We start from the raw sequence: 25,394 nt of genomic DNA on the forward strand, positions 1-25,394 counted from the left end.
CAGCTATTTGCCGTATGTCTGTCTCTAGTCACCCTGCCGGCTGACTACATCTAGACGGCCAGATACACCGTTCTTCAGAGCGGTTTGCCGGACTTAACTTTTTACGTGGCACTACAAGTACCTGTGCAGCAGGGGTGTTAACCATCATACAATGACAATCGAGAGAGTGACTACATGCTGTACTGTAGGAGAGATCATGAAGCTATGGATCTGGTCGCAAGAATGTCCACCATATCGATCGAACGTACGTACACACTGCACTTTTGTTCCGATATGGACCCGGCCGGTCGGATGAAAATTAAACAGCAATGATCCTTCGACCGACCGAGTGTGGACGGACAAGACTGTTTTTGGGCGTTTATCGCTCGTACAGGACAGCGTACACACCTATACAATTGAACGGCCGTCCGACCCAGAACGGAAGAACGGCCCGACGATTGTATGTATGTGTACCCAGCTTTAGTCAGTGTTGGGAACAAAAGCCTGACTGAAGTGGGTCCAGTAAGTTGTATCAATTAACAAAGTGAGTGTGTGAGGCAAGTCTCTTAAGTAGCTTGGAGAGGCATGGGAGTTGAGAGATGGGATGGTAGTTTGAGAGAGTGTTAGCACTGCATGCTTGAAGATTGAAGGAAAGATACCAATAGAGAGAGAGAGAGATTGCAGATGTTAGTTAAGGTTGGGATGAGCACAGGATCAAATGAAAAGAGAGTGCCAGAGGGTTAAGGGAGAGAATCGAGCAGGTCACTGGCTGAGGAGCTTATCAATCTTGTCCTTGAAGTAGGAAGCAAGATCTTATATGTCACACAATGCCCCCAAAGAACATAATCTGCCACACAGTGATCCCAGGGCACATAAAAATTATATTTAGCTTTCTCACCTGGTTAAAAACGCTCTCTAAATGGCCTGTGTCTGCTAAACTGTGTGGAGACCTACAAAGGTGGTCGCATTGCAGCCTGGTTCTAGCCTAATCGGCAACACAATGATAATATTTTAGCCTATTAATACCAATGGTGTTGCCTGTAGAGGAGGACATGTTGCTTGCCTCATCAGTAATTGGCCAGGACGGGGAAGATAGATGTATTAGCGACTGATCTAGTGTCATGGATGAGCTGAACATACTTTATGGTGGCTGGTTCAGACAAGGCTCCAACCTTGATAAATAGCACTGATGTGTATGTATGACAGGGATGAGGCCAACCATTAACCCCTTAAGTGGTAATCCCGAAAATGTTATGGGCTATGCTTCAGTGCCCAGACTGGCAAGCCCGGAACATTCTCAGTATTGCCACTGCTTAGCGCCAGGCAGTGCCGCTGAGCTGATCACTGAAATGAGGTAGCTTCAGCCCGGATCCCTCTGCTCGGCCCCCCCTCCTTCTCTCCCCGCCCTCCCCCCCCCCCCCGGCTGTTGTGATACAGCCTGCGGCACTGGGTTCTGACATGGCGGGTTGCCAGAGGCGGGAGGCAGGGCCGTGCTCAACGGCGCTGCCCGGCCCCGGGAGACAGCATGATGCATGATGGGTATTTTTAGGGAGCCCTCCTGCTAAAACACTCTCCCAGTGGGGAGCACTTCCTAAAAGAAAAAACACCTCTGAAGGGATTAATACACCACAATTGGATGCATACAAAACAGTAAAAAGTGTCCATTGGGTAAGCCGACCTTCTATTCCTGTTGCCACATATTGATGCTCCCTGAAGAGTCAAGCAAGGCAGCTCAGCAGTGGGAGGATTGTGCTGAGGTCTCTTGGAAGCTCAGGGCCCGACACATGTGTCCCCTTAGTACCCCCAAGCACCAGGCATGGATGCACATCCTTGTTGCACTTAATGCAGGTGGCAACTGTGGATCTTCTTAGATGCCACCTCCATACTTTAATTTGAGGAGCTGAAAAGTGGGTATTGGTGGCAGGGTGGGGTACTGGGAAGGGCAGTAGGTTGACGTTTTGCCTGGGGTGCCTTTCACCGGCCCTGCATGTGACCAGTCCTTATTTCATTTAAGCCCATGCATGCTACTTTGCTACTTTTCTTGACTAAGCAATCCCATTTGGGATCTACTATCTCTACACTTGGAGTTGATGACATGGAACATGCAAGTACTTTGTATACTACTGTATATATATATATTTTTAAATGCAATAATTTTTATTGTCAATTTTATAAATTGTGCAAAAAAACACAAATAAAAAAAAAAATACATATTAAACAAACAGATGCTCATGTGTATACATTATCAGATCATAAATTTAAATAAGCTATTCATAAAGCATGGTTATACACGGTGAATACATATTGAATAGTATCGTGACAGAGAAAAGAGTACATAGTATGAGCCAATGATATGGCAAAATACAGAAAACGGGGACACAACAAATATATAAGTATATAGAGACATAAGAACGGTGGTCAGCAATGGGCCCGAGATGAGGTAAAGGGAGTTATGAGTCGAGAGTAGTATACTGTGAGCCTAGCCACCTGAACCAAATAGCATAGAATTTATGACTGGATTTCCTGGCCAGGTAAGCAAATTTCTCGTGAGAGATAGTTTCATTGACCAGCCTAAGCCAAGATTGTGTACTTGGGAAATTTTTAGCAACCCAAGTTCTGGCAATACTCACCTCGGCCATGGTGCCGTGGTGTTCCTATATTTACCAACTGCCAACTGTACCAACATCTATATTTATATCTGGTCATACTCATATGTAAATTTGTTGGTATGTTATAATATGCTGTTAAATCAAGAAGGCTATTTAATATTTCTTTTGAGAGAAAATTGTGACTATAACCTTTGCAATGGTAAAATACCCTCCATGCTTCTCTCAGAATTGATATACCTGCAAGTCTGATCATTTCTGTACTAAAACTCTCATTGGAAACCTGTTGTCTCACCTCTGCCCTGGCCTCTACTACACTATACAGGCTCTTCCAAAAGCAGATTTCAGTTCTGCCCATTTGTTTAGTTTGGGCAGACAAACCCAGTGAACACTCTCACTTTCTGTGTTCACTGCCATTTGGCACACACAGAAACACTAGAAGTCAAATGGTATTCAGGGACTAATTTGGGCATGGATCACTAATAAGAGAATTCACAATCTGATTAAGGAAAAACTGTGCGTGTGCAATGTTTGCAATGCATAGTGGCAAGTATTAAATAAATATCCGTACCTATAGTAGCCACAGTTTGATTGACAGGAAGACAGCATTTAGGGCGGAAACGTGTTGTTTTCTGGGTGTGCTTGTGAAAGCGCAGGCGTGCCCAGGCGGGATGTTGGGTAGATCTCTGATGTCACCGATGACGACTTCCAGTGCTGCATACTATTTTTACAAACAGAAAAATTGCATTGATTATAAATTAAATTGTATATGTATATTTATATGTATATATCTTTATACATTTTTTCAATAAAATACACAGTGCTTTTACTCACGTTCCATTTTTTATTAGTATAAATAGTATAACAGTAGAATAATTGTGACGTCTATATATTTATTTACAGTCATATAATAACAATAGTATATGTCATTTAGAAGGTTATTCTGGTTGGTGCGTAAATTTCCGAATTATTTCGGAGCGGACCGCACGCCACGCTGTGCGGACATCGTACGAAGAAACGCCCACCGGTCCTCCGCATTCGGACGGACTCACACTTTAAGAAGAGGGTGTGTTTACGGACGACATCCAAACCTTGCGTGTGCGGTGGACACACACATATTCTGCACAGTCTTACAGCGTCTGCACAGTCTTACAGCATCAGAATGGACGGGAACCTGCCCGTACGCACCGATGCGGTGTATTAACGCAAAACTCACGACTATTATCTGAACTGGCATGTGCCAAATAACATGCTCTTAAAATGTTATGTTTTCCCAACTGTAATAAATTTTTCATTTGATCCCCAAATGTGTGCTGTTATTGGTGAATGTAAAAGTGACATGGATATTTATATTAGTGATAGCAAGTACTGTCCATTGCGTGCAGTGTAAATGTGTGTAAAAAAAGCTGCCGTGCTTTTGGCATAGAATTGTGTGTTTTGTAATGGTCCATTTAAGCTGCAATGGTTCCAATTGAAGCAATGACAAGAGTGTAATTAATGAGTAATGAGTAGAGGAGTGGATTGTATTGTGTTCAGCTGACATTGGTTCAGGTGCGGGCGTACTAATTGGGCGTTCCGAATGCCTAGCGCATGACCGAGTGGTGTCCGCAAAGCAATACTTGCTTATGGAGACCGCATATTTTCTGCCTTTTGGTTCGTTTGCAGTCGGTGTTCAGTCCAAATGCACGGTATTAGTGAGAATGAGTACGGAGGCCGTGCATGGCACATGCGCATAGCGTTGCCCACGCATGCGCAGACGGCTAAAAACGCCATCCGAAAGAATTCAGAAAATTACGCATCGACCAGAATAAGGCCCTTATTGTCAAACAGTGACACCTTTTTCAAAAACAAATAATAGAGCATTATGTAGTGATGTCAGTATATCCCACTGTCATACAATTATTGTCACTGTCATGCGAATCATTGCCCGACACTGATGCACAGGAAGTCCCATGTTCTAACTGTTACAAAGCCATAAACGAGGATATCTGAAAGTCTATCCTCCCCCCTTTTCAAAGCAGCAACGTACAAGGAAAATAGAGATTCTAGGCTAGGCATGCCCAAACAGTGGCCCTCCAGCTGTTGTGAAACTACACAACCCAGCATGCATTGCTATAGTTTTAGCATTCCCTAATAGCAAGACTGTAGCAAGGCATGATGGGACTTGTAGTTTCACAACAGCTGGAGGGCCATAGATTGGACATGCCTGTCCTAGGCCTTTTGAACTAAGTATGGAACTAACCACCAAGCCCCACAGATGACCACTTCCATCCTGGTTATTTAGCAGATTAGTGGAAGTCCTAGACTTACTCAGATGGAAAAAAAATGTTCAATCGTTTGGTTTTGCAAATGGAACTGCAAATGCATCACTGTTTGCGATGCTTTTGCGATTTTGCAAGGGTTGTTATTTTGTCTGGATGGTGACCATGCTGAATTAGGCCCTTAACCTGAACATTCTTCTGTTTTTATCCAGTTTCTCAACCCTTGTAATATGGATAACAGTATTTACTGAAATTGTTTATTTGTGGGTACTTAATTGGAGGTGCGAGTAAGTAGCATGTGTGGTACTGGAACTACAATAGTTTATCCTTTATCGCTATACAGTATATCCTATATGAATGATTCAGTAGTCAAATAAAGTGGAATATTATGAAAGAGATATTTATGTTGAATTACTATGCAGTTATTTGATAATATTTTCACATTTTACTTCTAATTTATTGCCATACAATAATTAACATGTGAGGTCTGTGATCAGATTAAATAATAATCTATATCGGGGTCCTCAAACTATTTTGCTCTGGGACCCCATCAGACAATAAAAATAATTACAGGACCCCAGCAAGTTACTGCAGAAGGTCATCCCGTCACATGTTAGGTCAGCAGACAGCACATACATGGCGGCATTGTGGAAGGCACAAAATGATGGGAGGAGTCTAAAATAACAGACAATTCAACAGATTTATCAGACTCCCTTGAATCACTGACTAACATTAGAAAAGTCATGAGCCTGATGGTCAGCAACATGGAGTCGCGACCCCATGCTGAGACGGTCGGGACCCACTTTGAACCGCTGATCTATATGGACCGTTAATCTATATTATTTTTGCTCTTGATAATGGGCATAATTCAGACCAGATCACAGGGCATATTTTGTTTGGAAATGGGCAAAAGCATGTGCAATGCAGGTGGGGCAAATGTAACATGTGCAGAGAGAGTTAGATTTGGGTGGGGTGTATTCAAACTTAAATCTAAATTTCAGTGTCCAGGCCCATACACACTGGGCTGTCAGCTCAAACCTGCCCAGTGTGTATGGCCCGGCTATGAGTGGTGAGCAGTGATGCGCGCTCCCACATCATCACCGGGAAAGCCGCTCATCTGCTGGTAATACCAGCAGATAAGCGGCTTTGTGGGCGGCTTTGCATAGCGCTGAGCTATGCAAAGCCGTCCGCCCCCCCTGCTGACAGCACCGGGCAGGGGGGAAAGTGGCGCAGTGTGTATGCATTGCTTTCCCCCTCAGCGATGACAGTGGTCATCACTGTCCATTCACGCTGGGCATAATCGCCCAGTGTGTATGGACCTTACGAATAATGAAGCAAGTATTTACCCTGCACAGAAACAAAATAATTAAACCAAATCTAAATTGCAGTGTAAAAATAAAGCAGCGAGTGTTTAATCTGCATAGAAATAAAATCACTCCCCCACACTTATGCGACTTTGGACGATTTTACCCAATTACGATGGATCAGGAGAAATAGTCCAAAATTGCATCCGATGTGCGGTCCAGTGTGCATCAAAGTCGGAGGTCGGACCTGCCTGCATGTCCAGCCTCTGACTCGGACCCCCTCTAAATGGTGGGGAACGGGGTATCGTGTGATACATCACATGCAATAGGACCACATGCAATATATCGCATGGGATCCAGTTGCTCATGAAGGTCCTAGGTGCCTCAATGGAGATCGGATTGCCATACACTGCTCCGAAAAATCACAGATGTCTTTGACCACCTTAAATCTCTCTGCAAATTTTACATTTGCCCCAGCTGCAGTGCACATGGTTTTGTCTATTTGTAAATAAAATGTGCCCTGCGATCAGGTCTGAATTAGACCCTTTGGGCCAATTGTAATAGGGTGTTAAAATCAGAAAGTGAGAGATTTTGAAGAGTTTTTCCATTTTTTTTTTTTTTAAAGCGGCAATCATTTACACTTAAAAACCAGGTTGATTTTGCTGTGTAATTCATTGGTACTTTAAAAAAATGGGAAAACTCTCCTCAAATCTCTAACTTTCTGATTCTCACACACTAGTACATTTGGCCCTGGCAACATTATGTGAATCTAACTCATTTGTTTGTAGATGTTAAGCCTATAAACATAATTGTTGCAGTGTATCATTAATTTACAATGACTTCTATTAGTTGCGGAATTATATGATGTAATGATGATTTTATTTATTATTTTATTTCAGAAATAGCATTGCTGCCTCAGCAGTCTGTGCCTTTAATCTCAGCGCTATTACTCAGGCATTCAATGGTCCGTTCAGATACCAGGAAAACCCACGATCAGCTTGGCTACCAACTGCCAACCCCATACCCAACTTCCAGGTGAGAGCTGCGGGCATCTACAGATATGTCCTAATACATCCCGCCTCAATATACCATGCAGCGCGAGATGCCTGGTACGAGTGAACCACCAGGTCCTGTGCAACTCAAAGCTAAGGGGTCGATCCTACTGGATGCGGATGATTCGCAAGTGTGAATCATCGCGGCACCTGGTGCACTTCACCGTGGGCTGAATTTGCTTAAAATCGCTCGCACCTCCATAGGAGTGTGAGCAATTTTAAGGGTATTTGGCCCAGCGAAGGGTGTGAGATCGGGCTGAATCGGGTGCCATTTCCAGATTTTAAACATCTGAAAATGGCACCCGAATGGCACCTTGCACCCTTCAGACCTAATAGGATCGACCCAATAGTGTATTTTAATTTGGTATATGACACTTGTATATTCTGTGTGACTGAGGGGTATATTAGTGGCAGTTTTTAGAAGTGGACATTGTGCCCATAGCAACCAATCAGATTATACTTATCTAGCACCTTCTAGAAGATAATAGCTAGAACCTAAGTGGTTTCTGTGGGCAATATATCCACTTATAAATAGCCACACTTTGTGGTATGTGTTAAATAGTTACACAAGACATTAATTCCATTGACACCAATGGTGAATTTGCCTATTTTGAAGCTGCAGACAAATTTGCCTATATACATTATTTGCAAAATGTTGTATGAGCCATTTATAAAGTGTTGTGGCTCTGTACTGTACAATGGATCCAAATAAGGGAGGTTAAAAGCTGCGCAAATATTGCCAATTTTGTCTTGTTCCTTAGTTTCTCTGTCTTTTGTTTTCTTTGTTTAATGCCCTTTGTAAATTGTGCAGCACACTTTAGCTCTACATGTGTCTTTTTTCTATTGTGACTCGCTACCAACATTACCTCCCCTGTCCTCCTCATTACCCATTCATTCCGTGCTGCTCTCATTAATTGGCTGCTGCCGTGTCTGACTGTGCACCTTTCCTGACTCAGTGTGGAATCTTGAATGATGACAGCCCCAATGAGAACCTTACCGAGAGGAGCCTGCAGGATGCTCAGCGGCTTTTTCTAATGAATGATGTGGTCCAGCCAGTGTCTGTGGATCCGCTGGTGACACAGGACAGTGTGCGCTTCTCCAAACTGGTGGTGGACATCGTCCAGGGCAAGGATACTTTATACCATGTCATGTATATAGGAACAGGTAATTAAATAGATTCAATGGCTGCTGCTCCTGGCAGGAACCTCTTTCCCCTTCTTGTGTTCAGATGATAACTACTGCATTCATACTAGTGATTTTCCTGAATGAAATACAATTTATAACTGGAAGTAATGTATTAGCCTCATAATAGATTAGAGGTTTGTGATGATAACATAATTTCTGATGGCCAAGACTAGTTACACGAGTGATAGGACAGCTATTAATTGTTAGTAGGTTTTATAACAAGAATACTTGTACATTACAGTTCAACTGGACAATATTCTATAAAAGTGGAACTTTCCTTGTCTAGAGATCATGTTTGTTCACTGTAGCATTATTTTGCTAATAATTTTACCACTTCAGTTTCTTATCCAGAATAAAAAATGGGTGTGGCTTAGGCAACTCTAGAAAACTTTTATATGATACTCATTGTTTTTTTTTTTACTTCAGTCAACTAATGTCCCACTTTAAAATATGGACTATAAGATTAACCCATTTCAGACAAAGACTGGGCGCACGCACACACACACACACACACACACACAGAAATGTGTCCTCATAAACCTAGTCTTTGTATGCCATGTAGCACGAGATACCTAGTGCATGTGAGCCACATTGAGCATTTAGCATCTTTTTTTGCACTGTGGTCTTAATTGCAACCACGTTACAAAACTTCAGTGATCAATTGTATATGTGATCCTTGTATTTATTTATTCGATTTATTTTTACCAAATTACACATAAGTTGGGGCCAACATATACATTTGTAAGTAATTAAGAGGGAGTTTGACCTGTAGATATCTTTTCTCTGCAGAAGTTGAGGGGGTAGTCGTCTGGGTAGCAACATAGAATTCTGGTTGTCGTGTAGTCAGAGTCACAATTTGTGTGTGCACAGTGCACGTCAAATTATCAACTAACATTATGTGTATCAATAAATTGATACACATAGGCCTTTATTCAGATCTGATCGCAGTACAAATGTGTTTGGAAAATGGTTAAAACCATGTGCACTGCAGGTGGGGCAGATGTAACATGTGCAGAGAGAGAGTTATGGTGTGTACACACGTTAGATGTGCCTTAAGATCCTATCCACGATCTGATCAGATAGGATCGTGGATAGGATCTTAAGGCACATCCGATTTGCATCCTATCTTGACTATATAGTGCAGATCTGCACTATATAGACAAGGCAGCCAAGACTTTCTGGCTTCCAAAACATGAACGCGCATCGGGATCGGATCGGGATCGCAAGGGTTAAAACCCTTGCGATCTGCATCCGATGTTGATCCGATGTTGATCCGATGCCGATCCGATGTTGACGATATCGTCAACATCGGAAAGGAAATCGGACCGTGTGTACACAGCATTAGATTTGTGTGAGTTATTTTGTTTCTGTGCAGGGTAAATACTGGCTTCATTATTTTTACACTGCCATTTAGATTTCAGTTTCAACACACCCCACCCAAATGTATCTCTCTCTGCACGTTACATCTGCCCTCACCTGTAGTGCACATAGTTTTGCCCATTTTCTAAACAAATTTGTACTGCAATCAGATCTGAATAAGGGCCATAATGTTAGTTTTGATACACATAATGTTAGTTGATCAATATATTGTCTCATCACAGAGAGTGGTTATCCTAATCTAGGAAAAGACAAATTTCAACAGTACAACACAATCAACCAGCAAAACAGACATACATTCTCCATGTTAATTGTACATTGTATACACTTACATAAATGGGAAGTTACTAGCCATGGCAAGGCATCTCTGTTCTGGTGATCCTACACTACATGATAATTGACCCATTTTGAGTCATACATTTATGTACTGTATTTCTAATTAGAGAGCTAATGCACTCACACAATGGGGGAAATTTACTAAGAATATGAATACAAATTATCGTATTCTGAATATAAATGCATATGACTAGTATAGCCGTATATTCCTGTTCCGGAGGGGAATTTACAAAGCAATCGTATTTGACTGATTCGTATTTTCCGATGGCGTATGGATACATATTTTTTCCAATACGAATTTGTATTTTAAATACAAATTTGTATTGGCAGCCTGCACGGATCAGTCGGATTGCCCGGATTGGCCGGCTAGCGGCGCCTAGACAGGGATGAAGTATATTTTCCTGGTGTATTTGGCCAGCAATTAGTGGCTGTATTTACAATACGGCCGCTTAGTGAATTAGGAATCACCATTCTTTTGAATGGCTATTCGTATTCTGTCGATGGTGTATACATTCGTATTTGTAAATACAAATACGGATGTGCCATAAATACGAATACGAATTGACGTATTTTCGGGATAGTAAATCCCGGAAATACAAATATGTATAATATATGTATATTTTTGGATACGAATACTCCTATTTTATACGTTTTTTCATTAGTACATTTTACACAATTTGTCTTTCATACATTTTAAACTCCAGGCCCATATAGACCTTAATCAGGCACTACAGTATGTGCAACTACTGATACCATCCATGCCGCCCAGAACAATGAGACACAAATTGATAGCTGCACAATTTATTAGTCCACCACAATTACATAATGAAGAGTTTTATCTACAAAAATAAGTAAGTAAATCAAATTCCCCCCAGCACACTGCAATGGACCAGTAAAAGAGTCGTACTGTACATAGCACATGATGATCATATTAATAATAATAATGCATAGATTTTGGTTACATACATATGGTATGTAATGGGCCACATACATCAGCAATCACAATTTATGGATTTCCAGATCCAGGGATTTTTTGGCCAGATAAATGGATTTTACAATCTATCTGACTTTGCCCACACATTACAGATTTATTTCAGTGATCGGCAGATTTTTCCATCTAAAGATTGCATCTTCATATCTGGGAATTGCCCAATCGATTGTCATTTCAGCTGTTCACAATGTAAATAGATGAAGAAAACGAATTGGAAATGCCCACACATATAAAAAAGATCTGCAGATAATACCAGATTATTAAACATGTTTAAAAACCTGATTAAGCAATCGATTGGCGATTTTGATTGGGATTGCCAAAAGGGGGAGCCCACACATCTAAAATTAATTGTGGCAATCATCTCCATATCTGAAAATTGTCACAATTAATTGCTGATGTATGGGGCCCTTAAGTTGAGAGTCTGCTAACCTGGAGTCACTGAACATGTTTCTATTATGGCACTACAAGTATCAGAATTCTCTCCTACTACTGCTCACATCAGTGGCAGGTATTCAATGCTGTTTGCGAGTGGTGACAGCGAGCAGGGCTTCCTGCTTGCTGTCACCACTCACCCTGACAGCATTCAACACAGCCTCCGCATCCGCCAATTCCCCCTCGCTCCGTTTTTTGAGCGAGGGGGAATTGGCGGATGCGGCTCCAGAAGCAGCGAGACCCGCGGCTAAAAACTGCGAGTTTTCTGCAGCAGCTGCGGGTCTCGCTGTTTTGGGGAATTCTCGCCGTCCTGTGACAGCGAGGATTTCCCCAGAACGTTGAATAGAGCGAGCGGCCGGCGCGGGGGTTAAACAGTGAGGATCGCTGGTTTTCAGCAATCCTCGCTGTTTAACCCCCTCGCCGGCCGCTCGCTGCGGCATTGAATATCCCCCAGTGGCATAACTAGATATTTGTAGGTAACATAGCAAAGTTATGCCCCTATGTACCACGCAATGGCACATGTTACTTTGACAGGGAAGATGGGCCCCTCTTAGATCTGGGCCCCATAGCAGCTGCACTCCCGGCACCTATGGTAGTTATGCCCTAGTATCCCATCTACAGTATATCTCTCACAACTATGTTACAGGGAATTGTAGTTGCTCTAATCAGTTTATTGGTCATCACATGTACATGTAGTGTGTAGTGTAATGGAAGAGTAAGTCTACACTAAGTAATTCACCCAGCACACCGCATTGGATCAGCAAAAGAGACTTGCATCCATCCTACATGATAATAGCAATGCAGAGATCTCAGTTACATATTAATTAGTAATAAAAATCATACCAAAAGAAAAGCTGCTGGTTTTGAATAACAATAGGAGCTATCAGAACAATGTGCACACAGTATCTTCCCTCCACTTACATTAAACATACTGCAGTCATGTCAAAGCTGCAACATTGCCCATTACACAGAATTTCATATATATAGACTCAATACAGTTTCATTTGCTGCATATAGTCTGTGGTCTCTGGTTGATAGTCAGTGTCAGTGTCTAGGTCGACAGTCAATATGTCAACATCATATGATCGACATGGTCAAAAGGGCTTATTTTTTTAAGTTTTTCGTATTTTAGTACCGTCTATGTGGACTCCGATTGGGAGTGGTAAAGTGTGCCAAGCACAATGGTAATGGAGCAAGGCACTGTGCTGGAGGCACAGCAAGGAAAGTGAGCCATGCAAGGGGGTGCGTTACTCTTAATTGGGGTCCATTTTAGCAAATCTACAAATGAATACTAAAAAAAAAAATGTAAAAATAATTTCCAAGCCAAACTTTTGCTTGTGTCGACCTTTTGTCTATGCCAAAATTGTGCATGTTGACCATTTAGTGTTGACCCTTTCACTATCGACCTTTTATACTATAACCATTATCTCTATCCCTCTTCACAGAACATGGCACCATCCTTAAGGCTCTGTCCACTGCCAACCGGAGTCTGCGGAGCTGTTACCTGGAAGAGATGCATATATTGCCCAGCAGCCAGCAAGAAGCTATCCTGAGCTTACAGATACTGCACAGCAACCGATCGCTCTTTGTGGGATTAAAACACGGAGTCCTGAAAGTGCCCCTGGAGAGGTGCTCCATGTACCGGACAGAAGGGTGAGTCAGGACAACATGTCCGATGGTGCACAGGAAGCAGAGACATTTTTATTCATTCAGTAGACAATGTTCTAAGCTTGTTTTTGAACTTTGTAATATGTTGTTTGATTGTCTCTTTTTTTCAGGAGAACTTGGATTATAGATGGTATGGCTGGCATAGTTGTTTAAGGGTGGTATAGGTGGCATTATTATATTTAATATGGTATACATTCATTGTTAAGTTGTATGGGGACATTATAAAAGTATATTAAAGTTGGTTGGTTGGTACCATGGTACAGTACTGTATATCGGTTGTATGGTGAGCATTGTATTAACTTGGTATTTATAAATACAGTCTTTTGGCATGGTTTGGTATGGCTGGCATGGTTGCATTATGGTAGCATATGTGTTCATTTGTTTGATGGTGTATAAATGTGAACCATAAGATACTGAGCCCATATCTGTTCAGCTGATTGGTGCTAGGATGGGTTGTGTAACGTCACAGGGATCACTTTGCAGTGGGAGAGATCTCTGTACAGCTCCTCTCATGCTGGGATGTGTAGTTCCACAACAGCTGGAGGACCAAAGGTTCCCCATCTCTGTTCTACAAAATCAGGAGACCCGTCATTTGTAGACTATACTGGTTGCATGCAGTCATGTCTAATGTAAAACACTCTTGGCGGCCGATTCAGATCTGTTTGTCGAGCAGCAAATTCAGCTCCTCTGATAATGGTGGGGGTATGCGCATCGGAGCGCTTGCTGCCTGATTGACAGGCAGGGGGCATTCTGGGGCGGACACCCAGCCTTTTAAGGGTGTGTCCACAAAAACAGAGGATTCACTCATACACAATGCTGGGCGGGCCCCAGGGAGAGCAGGTATACACCTGCCTGCTTGTGGAGGGTGGATGACGTCATATATTGTCAGTGCCCGCCCCCAATTCACAGAATACTGTGCATTTGAAAACTACAGTAAGTTCTGGGCTACTTTTTGGCTGTGAACGGAGGAAAAATCATTCTATGATAAGTAACCATCAAAGGATTTTTTCTCTGTGCGTAGACATCCGCTTGCAGCGTAGTGAGGGGATATGGGCAGCGGGTGGGGCGTGCATTTGGCGGGGCGGCGTTAACCTGCCCGTTGGCTCCGAATGTACGTAGCCTAGTGAGCAGGTAACTCTCTAAATCTCACTCCCACAAGAGCATCAAACTAATCTCTTGAAATATTCTCTGCTGCCGTGACCATTCTTATATATGTGGGCTGGAAGTGACCCTGGTCAGATACACATTCAAATATTTCATCAGGATAATTTTACCACTGTTATAAAAAAAAAAAAAAAAAAAAAAAAAGGGAAGCCCTGTCAGAGCTGATTTCTGTGATTTAGGTCCTCATTCAGTAAGGATGGCATGTGAGTTTAGCATATGCGATCCTTAAGCTGCAAATGCAGGAGGTTGTGCATACATTTGCGATTTCATCAAACTGCAATGCCATCACAGTTTAATAGCAACATTCGCAGTGTCTCGCAGTTATTGCCTGTTGCAGCCCAGCTGGTGAGGCCAAGGAAACTGAGCCTCTTGGTGCAGTTCATGGCCTGTGCCTTTCTTGAAAATGGGGATTACACACACGCCCCATATTTGAAAATGCCAGCCGCCCCTCCCCACAGATGCCTCTAACCTGTCAATCAGGCAGAGGTGTTTACTGTGATAGCATGTAAGTGCCAGTGTCTGTACCCGGCCGCATGGAGTAACACTAGACTTGCCTCACTGGGTGCCATCTAGTGGCTGTTGGTGCGAAAAACTCTTAAAAACTCTTAAATTCACCCGATAGAAGCGACAAGCAGCATTAATCTTTATTATATAGTATAATTAGCAGACATAGGTATAAGCATAAACATCTCATTGTGTAACATCTGTGTAACATTGTAACAAAACTATCCAAAAGTAATCATAAATCTACAAGTTTCATTCCCAAAACAGCGGCTTGCTGTAAATTGTGTCCACTTGTTTTTTTTTTAAATGTCCCTATTACACAGTGTGTTTGTAGCAGGATTATATGTTTATTCCTTAAGTATTTTGTTTATAGCAAAACCTGGGTGCTTATCTCTGCAATTTGTTCAGACTCATGCTGGTAAATCGACAGAGAGGCCCCTGCTTGTTCTAGTTTATGGAATCCAAAATGAGGAGTGTTGTTAGACCTTAATCGATCTGCATGATGTAGAACTCATTTATACACATTTTCCTTTAATTTATTACACAACTCAACAGTCCAATTTTGCAAAACAATTAGAATACTTTGCACATGACACGTCATTTTCAGCTCTGGTATGATGGCTGCCCCCATACAATTGTCCCAGTTGGTTTGTGATATTAGTTTTGTGGTTGATGTTGGCTCATTTTCCTGCACATTGGTATTGCATGGGGTTAAACATGAGCTGGGAAATGTAATATGGTCCAAGTTTGCAGAGGTGCAGGATGCTGGTCGATCTTAGGCCTATTTAAAGCAACAATCATTTACAAAGCAAGGTTTCGCCACTTTATAAAAAGAACCTGAGATCAGACGGCATCCTGCAACTCTGGCAAACTCGGACCCTGTTACAATTTCCCACTGCGCTCTCACAGAGATCAAACTAATTTCCATTATTTTTATTTAATTTAATTGTTTCATATTTACAATATATATTACAGTATTTTTGTTGTGGCTCATTAAAACATGTTTACTGCTTATTATATCATACAGTATGGGGTATTACTTTCTTATTAAAATACTTACTACAGTGACCTGGGTGTAGTATGGTGCTCCGACAGGGAGGATCCCGACGGTCAGTATCCTGACATCGGGATCCCGATTGCCGGTGCTTCAACAGGGGGGCTCACCAGGCTGCGGGCTCGGTGGCTTGCTGCGCTCGCCACAGGTCCTATTGTCCCTCTATGTGGGTCGTTGACCTCCACAAGGGAGAATAGCCCTTGTTAGTCGGGATCCCCCCTGTTGAAGCGTCATCCGGCACCCCAGTGACCTTTCCCCTGAACTACTTCATGCATTTTTTTTCCCCAGGGTACTGCTTGTTTTATACTACATAATACAACTACATGATATGGGAGCAGACAGCTTAAAAAATATTTCCCTTTTCAATAGCGCACGCAGGGGGGGTTTCTGAGTACCCAGAACCCCCCCCCCCCCCCAGGAATCTAATTGCACTGCCTGTTATTTGCCCTTCCCAGACAGATATTTCAGTTTCTGTCTGACTTAGGGTTTTTTGAGGGGATATTCTAGAAGCTGGGACTCTCCCCCTTTGGAGGACACTAGTAGCTTGTCTCTACTATTCTGAGAACCAGAGATATCAGCCTTCCAGCAGCTGGTTACTGCTCCAGCTCCACACACCTGGTATGTAGTTTTATATACTCGTTGGCAGATTGCTCTGCCTCCTGAACTCTGATCCCCAAGTCCCCAATACCATTTGGTAGGTGGGATTCTTAAGATTTTAATTCCATTAAAAGCTAATAAATCTAGTTCCATCAACTGGAGATATCTGCAGTCAAGCTGTCCTCCCACCAGAAAATTATGAATAATAAGCTCACTCCACTATACACCCCTCCTCTGCGTATTAAACATCCTCTACCACCCTGGAAGTTATGTATCAGGACCCCTTCATTCAGCCCAATGCCCCCTTCTCCCACCTCATTTCCCACCATCTGTGCAGTAAAGGGGTAATTAGTGGAAATTACTGAGCCCTACATGCTGAGCGGTTGATATAATACCCCCTACCACCTGCGGGACATCAAAGCTTCCGCTCATAGCACCCCCCCATCCCTAATGCTGGAGGATAGGTAGGGGCCCCAATACATTGCTATGCCCAGGAATCTACACTGCTGTTATGTATATGTATATATATATATATATATATATATATATAATTTACTTAGGCAAGGTGGCACTCAATCACAGTTTCCGTAAGGGTGCGGTGCAGGGTCCAAAGACAGTATTACAGCAACACTTAATCCTTGGTAGGAAAAGAAAACCAGCACTCACATTTTAGGTGAAACAAAAAACGATGTATTTCAACAGGTCATATTGGTTATCAGTCTGTCTGTAGTCCCGACAGCTGTTTCAGCCGGCAGCATGCCAGCCCCTGATGAAGGCTGGCATGCTGCCGGCTGAAACAGCTGTCGGGACTACAGACAGACTGATAACCAATATGACCTGTTGAAAAACATCGTTTTTTGTTTCACCTAAACCGTGAGTGCTGGTTTTCTTTTCCTGCCAAGGATTAAGTGTTGCTATATATATATATATATATATATATATATATATATATATATATATATATATATATCCATATAGAAATAACGGGTGCACTCACCGGACTTCATCCAAAAATGCAGGTGTTTTTATTTACATACCACAGCCGATATTCTCAGGTGACAGTGGGCATGGTCAACGTTTCGGTCTAAACATAGACCTTTGTCAAGACCCCCTTACTCCTGCCTCCACCAGTGCACAACCAACAATATCCCTATGGACCTATTTATGCTCAGACACAAGTGCTAGGGCAACTCCCACTTTTCATTTTCCATAAGTGCCTAACATTTAATAAATCAACTATAAGAGCTCTCATATTGTGCTTAAATTAAACATCTATATATCAATAGATATTGCTCACCCATATCAGTTGAACGTGTGTAGAACAGGCAAGTGACCCTCATCCACATTCATGTTCAGTGCTTCGTTTGCGGCGTGCGTTCCACCGCCAGCATGCGCTCCATTAGGAGGAAGTGGTCATATCGCACTCCCTTCCGTTACTGACTTAGTATGGTGACCAGCGGCGTGCGTTCCAGCGCCCGGCCTGCGTCTCACAAGCAGGAAATGCATGCGTCACATCCGCCTAGGGTGATAAGATCAGCGCTGGTCGCATCATGCGTTCCAGCGCCCCGTCTGTATTCCACACACCGGAAGTGTGTGCATCATAGCTACTGTGTTGTTAGGGAAGCCGGCCACGACATGCGTGTCAATGCCTGGATTGCGCTCCACCACCAGGATGTTGTCACTGCCATATCGTTCTCACGTTACAATGATTAGGGGGTTTAAGAGTATCAGTGCTCAATTTAAACTGCACACAGTGTCCAGCATCATAGGTCCATACATGTGAATTAAAACAGTTCCATTTTTATTTATTTTTATATTTTACTAAAAAACTTTAAAAAAAGGATTTATTACCAGGCGCACTAATACACTATTTATTCATCAGAATAAAGATGCAAAAAACTGAAAAAATCAATATGAAAAAAGTCAATATGAAAAAAGTGGAGAAAGTCAGGGACCATTATTATAGGAATACACTCAATGAGTTATACTCATTAAGTCCTCTGGGGGAGATAGTGTCCAATTTTTGTATCCATCTCGCCTCTTTGCGCAATAATAGTAGACCTCGGTCTCCTCCTCTTTCCAATGGCGGGACACAGTCAATGATCATATATGACATCGAGGCTATTTGGTGGTTCAATTTGAGAAAATGGGCAGCCACTGGTTTATCAGTTGTCTTGGTGGCATAGGCTAACCGTATTGAGGAGCGATGCTGATTCATCCTCTCACGGAAGGTCCTAATCGTTTTGCCCACGTAAACGAGCCCACAAGGGCATTTTAAGATGTAAATGACATGATCTACTGTACAGACCAGATGGTGTTGAATCTTGATTTTTTTGCCCAGAATGTGGGTGACAAAACGTTGACCCAGTTATGAGGGCTCTGCAGGTCGTGCATTTTAAACATTTAAAGCACCCCATCTTCCTCTGTAACCAACCTCCTCCGCCAGTGGATGGTCTCATATCAGGGCGAAACAGTACATCTTTCAAATTTCTGCCTCGCTTGGCTCCAATCATGGGTGGGGCATTAGAGATACCAGAGAAAGCAGGATCAGTCCTCAATAGCGACCAATTTTTGTTGATTGCTTTGTTGACCTGTTTAAACCCACTGTCACACTTCATGACCACTGTCATCCTGTTGCCATCGGCCTTCCTTTTACTCCCTGTGCCAGAGTTAGCATCCATGCTAACTCTGGCACAGGGAGTAAAAGGAAGGCCGATGGCAACAGGATGACAGTGGTCATGAAGTGTGACAGTGGGTTTAAACAGGTCAACAAAGCAATCAACAAAAATTGGTCGCTATTGAGGACTGATCCTGCTTTCTCTGGTATCTCTAATGCCCCACCCATGATTGGAGCCAAGCGAGGCAGAAATTTGAAAGATGTACTGTTTCGCCCTGATATGAGACCATCCACTGGCGGAGGAGGTTGGTTACAGAGGAAGATGGGGTGCTTTAAATGTTTAAAATGCACGACCTGCAGAGCCCTCATAACTGGGTCAACGTTTTGTCACCCACATTCTGGGCAAAAAATCAAGATTCAACACCATCTGGTCTGTACAGTACATCATGTCATTTACATCTTAAAATGCCCTTGTGGGCTCGTTTACGTGGGCAAAACGATTAGGACCTTCCGTGAGAGGATGAATCAGCATCGCTCCTCAATACGGTTAGCCTATGCCACCAAGACAACTGATAAACCAGTGGCTGCCCATTTTCTCAAATTGAACCACCAAATAGCCTCGATGTCATATATGATCATTGACTGTGTCCCGCCATTGGAAAGAGGAGGAGACCGAGGTCTACTATTATTGCGCAAAGAGGCGAGATGGATACAAAAATTGGACACTATCTCCCCCAGAGGACTTAATGAGTATAACTCATTGAGTGTATTCCTATAATAATGGTCCCTGACTTTCTCCACTTTTTTCATATTGACTTTTTTCATATTGATTTTTTCAGTTTTTTGCATCTTTATTCTGATGAATAAATAGTGTATTAGTGCGCCTGGTAATAAATCCTTTTTTTAAAGTTTTTTAGTAAAATATAAAAATAAATAAAAATGGAACTGTTTTAATTCACATGTATGGACCTATGATGCTGGACACTGTGTGCAGTTTAAATTGAGCACTGATACTCTTAAACCCCCTAATCATTGTAACGTGAGAACGATATGGCAGTGACAACATCCTGGTGGTGGAGCGCAATCCAGGCATTGACACGCATGTCGTGGCCGGCTTCCCTAACAACACAGTAGCTATGATGCACACACTTCCGGTGTGTGTAATACAGACGGGGCGCTGGAACGCATGATGCGACCAGCGCTGATCTTATCACCCTAGGCGGATGTGACGCATGCATTTCCTGCTTGTGAGACGCAGGCCGGGCGCTGGAACGCACGCCGCTGGTCACCATACTAAGTCAGTAACGGAAGGGAGTGCGATATGACCACTTCCTCCTAATGGAGCGCATGCTGGCGGTGGAACGCATGCCGCAAACGAAGCACTGAACATGAATGTGGATGAGGGTCACTTGCCTGTTCTACACACGTTCAACTGATATGGGTGAGCAATATCTATTGATATATAGATGTTTAATTTAAGCACAATATGAGAGCTCTTATAGTTGATTTATTAAATGTTAGGCACTTCCGGAAAATGAAAAGTGGGAGTTGCCCTAGCACTTGTGTCTGAGCATAAATAGGTCCATAGGGATATTGTTGGTTGTGCACTGGTGGAGGCAGGAGTAAGGGGGTCTTGACAAAGGTCTATGTTTAGACCGAAACGTTGACCATGCCCACTGTCACCTGGGAATATCGGCTGTGGTATGTAAATAAAAACACCTGCATTTTTGGATGAAGTCCGGTGAGTGCACCCGTTATTTCTATATGGATATTCTGTGGAAGCGCCTAAATATAGTTTGGGACTTTCTGGTTTGTGGCACCCTGGTGGTTGGATATTGATGAGGAGTGTGCTGTCCGACCTACATGGATATATATATATATATATATATATATATATATATAATTATTATTTATATACATTTGGTCTATCTATAATACTTTAACTGACCCGGCATATACTGGGTCACCTAAGTGTCCATCTCCATGCTTTGCTCACCCCCCCTCTGGAAACCCCCTTCTGAAAATCCTGCGTTTGCCCCTGCTTTTAAAATAAAAAAGCTTTACATTGGAATCACAGTTTTGCTTATATTTGTGTTGAGAATGTAAGCTCCAACGAGCATCAGTGTCCTGCCCCCTGATGCAATTGTCTATTTATCATGTACTTGTCCTATATTCCCTTTTACTGTACTTTGTAATTTTATGTTTTTTTTGCTCATTTATGTATTTTTAGGCGCTGTGAAACCCATTTGGCGCCATATAAACAAACAATAATCATAATAATAGTGAAACAAAGTGCATGTAACTGAAAGTTTGCGCTGTAGCGACTTTGAGTGATCAGGAGACTCAAAGGCCTGACACCCGCAGTCCTGGGCAGAAATGGAAAGGTATGGTTATGAGTCACCCGAAAGTTCAAAGCGCTAAAATGAACAAATATAAAGTGAATGTGACAAAAAAGAAATGTGCTAAAAAATGGAGAAAAGTACTTCCCCTTTTATGTATCCATATAATCCAGGGCAAGAATATGTCCAAAAAACTTTGAGAAAGTGTCTCAGAGGGCAAAGTTCAAGCAATCCCGTATCCAGTAGATTATACCTTTATAAGTGTTTCCACATTCATTTGGATGTGAGTAAAGGGTACGCCAGACATCTTTACCCCACATTCTGGTTCTTCATAAGTTGTGATCTCTCATACAGCCTAAATAAAGATGCCTTTATAGGAGTTACCCCTTCCTTTAGAGTGTGAGTAGGGGTACACTCTCTTCAAATAAATATCTACAATAAAGACACCTTTATAAGCCTGTAACATCGTGTATGCATGTGAGTAGAGGTACGCCCCTTCAAGTCTCTGATGACTACCAAACGGAAAATAAACCTTTATATGTTTTAATTATATCCTATACGTGTGAGTGGGGTACGCTATCTGATGTACAGTCAAAGAGAAAGAAAGAATAATAACAGGATCACCAGTGTGACTTTATTTTGATGTATTGTTGTTTCTTATATCTCTCCCCATCGGGAACATCTACTGGATACGGGATTGCTTGAACTTTGTTCTCTGAGACATTTCTCAAAGTTTTTGGACATATTCTTGCCCTGGATTATATGGATACATAAAAGGGGAAGTACTTTTCTCCATTTTTTAGCACATTTCTTTTTTGTCACATTCACTTTATATTTGTTCATTATAGCGCTTTGAACTTTCGAGTGTCTCATAACCATACCTTTCCAATAATCATAATAATATTGTCAGTAGCAAAAAGTACTGCACTACACTGGATCTGCACAGAAAACAAGGCAACGTACTGAAGATTATTTGCTATCATTTCTCAATACTTGAAATGTGCTAGTGAGACAAAGGATATTAGACTGACCGGTTGCTGTGTTGTCCAGTACTGCAGATTTGCACCTTTCTGCAATAGTAGTAAATGATTCTGAATTTGAAAATAATTCTTTAGAATGAACGCACAGCCTGAATCACATGTCTAATCATCCCCGTGTGATGAGAAATGGTTTGTTTTTTGGAAACCGCAGAACAAACCGGGTTGTAGTTTAAGCTAAATATATTCTATTGACCTTAACATTTTGCTGCAGAGAAATGTAATATTATAGGACTGAACGTGGAGTAAGCATAGAGATATCTAATACCCCTTTCACATCGCAAATTGCAGGGTCGCATCGGGACTTTGAAATGGTTCAGTCCCGGTGCGACCCTGCATTTTGGTCTTATCACATCCCCTCAACGAAACGGCAATATTGCTGGTTTACTGAAGTCATCCGGTGTGGACAGAGCATCATCGGGGGCAGGGGAGGAGGCAATGAACCGGTAAGAACCCTTCTTTTTTGCCAGTTCGTAATGCCATGTTGCTACTGGTTTGCGGGACCCGGTAATTCCTTTTAGATCACACCAATTACCAGGTCAAACTGACAAGAAACAGCATGAACCCTGTAATTAGGTGCAATGTGAAAGGGGTATAAGTAAATGTATTGGGGTTAGTAAAGTATGTGGGTCCTGGTGCACAATAATCCACTCATATTAAAACACGTGGCATCTACTAAAATGACATAAACATGTACCAAGTTTTTCTACATGCACAGAATACATGATTTATATAGAAAGCAATGCAATGTATGAGGCCAATAAGGCTTTACACATCAGTTGAGACTCTTCCACATATCGCTGTCAAGTCATCCTGCGTACTTTGAATATTCTGTTAATAATGATGGATGTTACAGGACAGAAGAAGGTTGAGATTTCACAAGAGAAATGTCTTCCTGACAACCTGCCGCAGATATTCTGCTACGGAATATTTAACAGAACGCTGAGGATATTCTAAAGCCTCGGCCAGACTGGACTGTCAGGAAGACAATAGACTCTTCAATGTTTGGCAGACGGCAGAGAGCTGATAAAGAGAAAATTGTGCTTAAATTATCATTTATAGCATCTGAATGGCTGGAATCTATTCCCTGGTAAATGAGTTCTAGTTGAGACGTGAATTCTGGGAGTGACCGAGGCGTTGTGAGAGCACATATATATATAAACTGTATATTGTAATAGATTCTAAGTCAGCAACAATTATATCTAGAATTACTGTTTCACTTCTTATGGCTGCTTTAGGGTTGGTGCTATTGAACAGCATTATGCAAACGCTATGACCGACATTCCATGTTAGAATGTGACTTTATTGCACACTATGGGCCCGATTCAGGATCCGAATTCGGCCCCAGCTCCGATGGTTTGCGCATACCCCGGCCCCGAACATCTTTGGCGTTCGCTGCGGGGAGGGAAGGCAGGGGGCGGCTACAGGGGAACACCCAGCATTTAATGGGCTTCTCCCCATGAAAACACCAGGAATGTAAGCGGACCAATGCCTGCCGAGGGCGGGTGGCTGACATGACGTCAACGCCTACCCCCTCTTTGGTGGACTCCAATGGAAATAAAAGTTGAGGGGATGTGTTCGCATACATCACCTTGCATGTTACCGAGGGGATTTGGCGGCAGTGTTGAGTGGGTGGCGGGTGGTGTTAAGCTGCTCACTAAGCAGAAAATGATAGACACCCAGCAGCAGTGTCCCTGCCCGGTGTTCTACTACTACCGCCACTGGCCAGTATTTCTTTGTGTGCACAGGGGGTACCTCCGGAGTGGGGTACCACGTACACATTAAACGATATGTGTACCCGCAGAGGCGTAACTCTGGGGAGCAATGGAGTCATCCTACTCCCAAGGGGGCACCTCTCCGCCCCTGTGAGTTTGAATCAGTGAATTGAAAGCTGTCAATATTGCTTTTGTGGCTGACTAACCTATATTTGTATAAGGTGGTGAGTGTGTGTGTGTGGGATGGGGGACACCAATATTTATATTGCCTTTGGGCAACTGGGAAGAACTTCCGCCACCCTGTACCCACCAATATTTGCAGCGGCTGGGTGCCAGCATCGGCAAGTGCATAAACACTTACCAATGCCTGCTGGGAGTAAGCAACGATGGGGTGTTGAGTGTACGCTCTAGACACGATAGTAAAAAAAATGCTTGGAAGAGCCCATCTCGTCTTGCAACTAAAAAGCAAAAGAACACGCTTGGTGCTAGCAGAGTTATGACCTGGTGTGTCCAGAGGGGCTGATTGGTGTGACAGCAGCAATAATGTTTGCCCACAAAGGATCTGTAGGCAGGGCAGCCATCAGGGGGGGACTATGGGGACTCCAGTCCTGGGCCCAGACAGAAAGTATAATTTACAAAGTTCACATTTCCTTTAAAGCAATGTGGAGGTTAAGTAGTGCGGCCGTGCTGCAGATACAGGTCTCACCAGGCATTCCAGGAGTTCAAGAAAGGGGGTCCTGCCTATTTAGTCAGTCCCGGGCCCCACAATTTCTGATGGCAGCCCTGTCTGTAGGGTTTTCCACATGGAAAGTAGGGTTTTTTTTCTTTCTAGAATTGAACTGAAGTTTACACAATGGGGCCGATTCTGGATCACACGTAGCCGTCCGAGTTTGGCCCCTACCCTGATAGTTGGGGTTTTCACATGTGTTTGCACATTTCTGCGCATGTGCAAACCCGACTGCAAATAACCGCGGCAGGTTGCTCACTTGCCGGTCAGTTCGCAGAGGGAAAGGAAGGGAGGAATGGGGCAGACAGGGGCAATGGCAGCACTCGGCCATGGCAATGCCCAATGTTTTATGGGTGTCTCCATGCAAAGATTGTGAGTTCCCATGGGTACGCGGGTGGGCTGGGAGCGAGCGGCCGACTTCACATTCTACCCACCCTGTCTTCTTCCCA

The 25,394-nt window shown here is 42.8% G+C and overlaps 1 protein-coding gene across 4 annotated transcripts in view; it reads left to right on the plus strand.

The window, feature by feature from the left end:
- The window catches only part of SEMA5B (semaphorin 5B), a 422,878-nt gene that overhangs the window by 308,007 nt on the left and 89,477 nt on the right, over positions 1-25,394 (plus strand). For all 4 annotated transcript variants that reach the window (XM_083153606.1, XM_083153603.1, XM_083153604.1 and 1 more), the window contains 3 exons: positions 7,050-7,185; positions 8,159-8,366; positions 12,969-13,176. In XM_083153606.1, coding sequence (XP_083009732.1) covers positions 7,050-7,185; positions 8,159-8,366; positions 12,969-13,176 — 552 coding nt within the window. The remainder of the gene's footprint in view (positions 1-7,049; positions 7,186-8,158; positions 8,367-12,968; positions 13,177-25,394) is intronic.

The sequence above is a fragment of the Crinia signifera genome, chromosome 7, assembly GCF_055691185.1.
Source record: "Crinia signifera chromosome 7, ASM5569118v1, whole genome shotgun sequence".
In the NCBI taxonomy this organism is placed as follows: domain Eukaryota; kingdom Metazoa; phylum Chordata; class Amphibia; order Anura; family Myobatrachidae; genus Crinia; species Crinia signifera.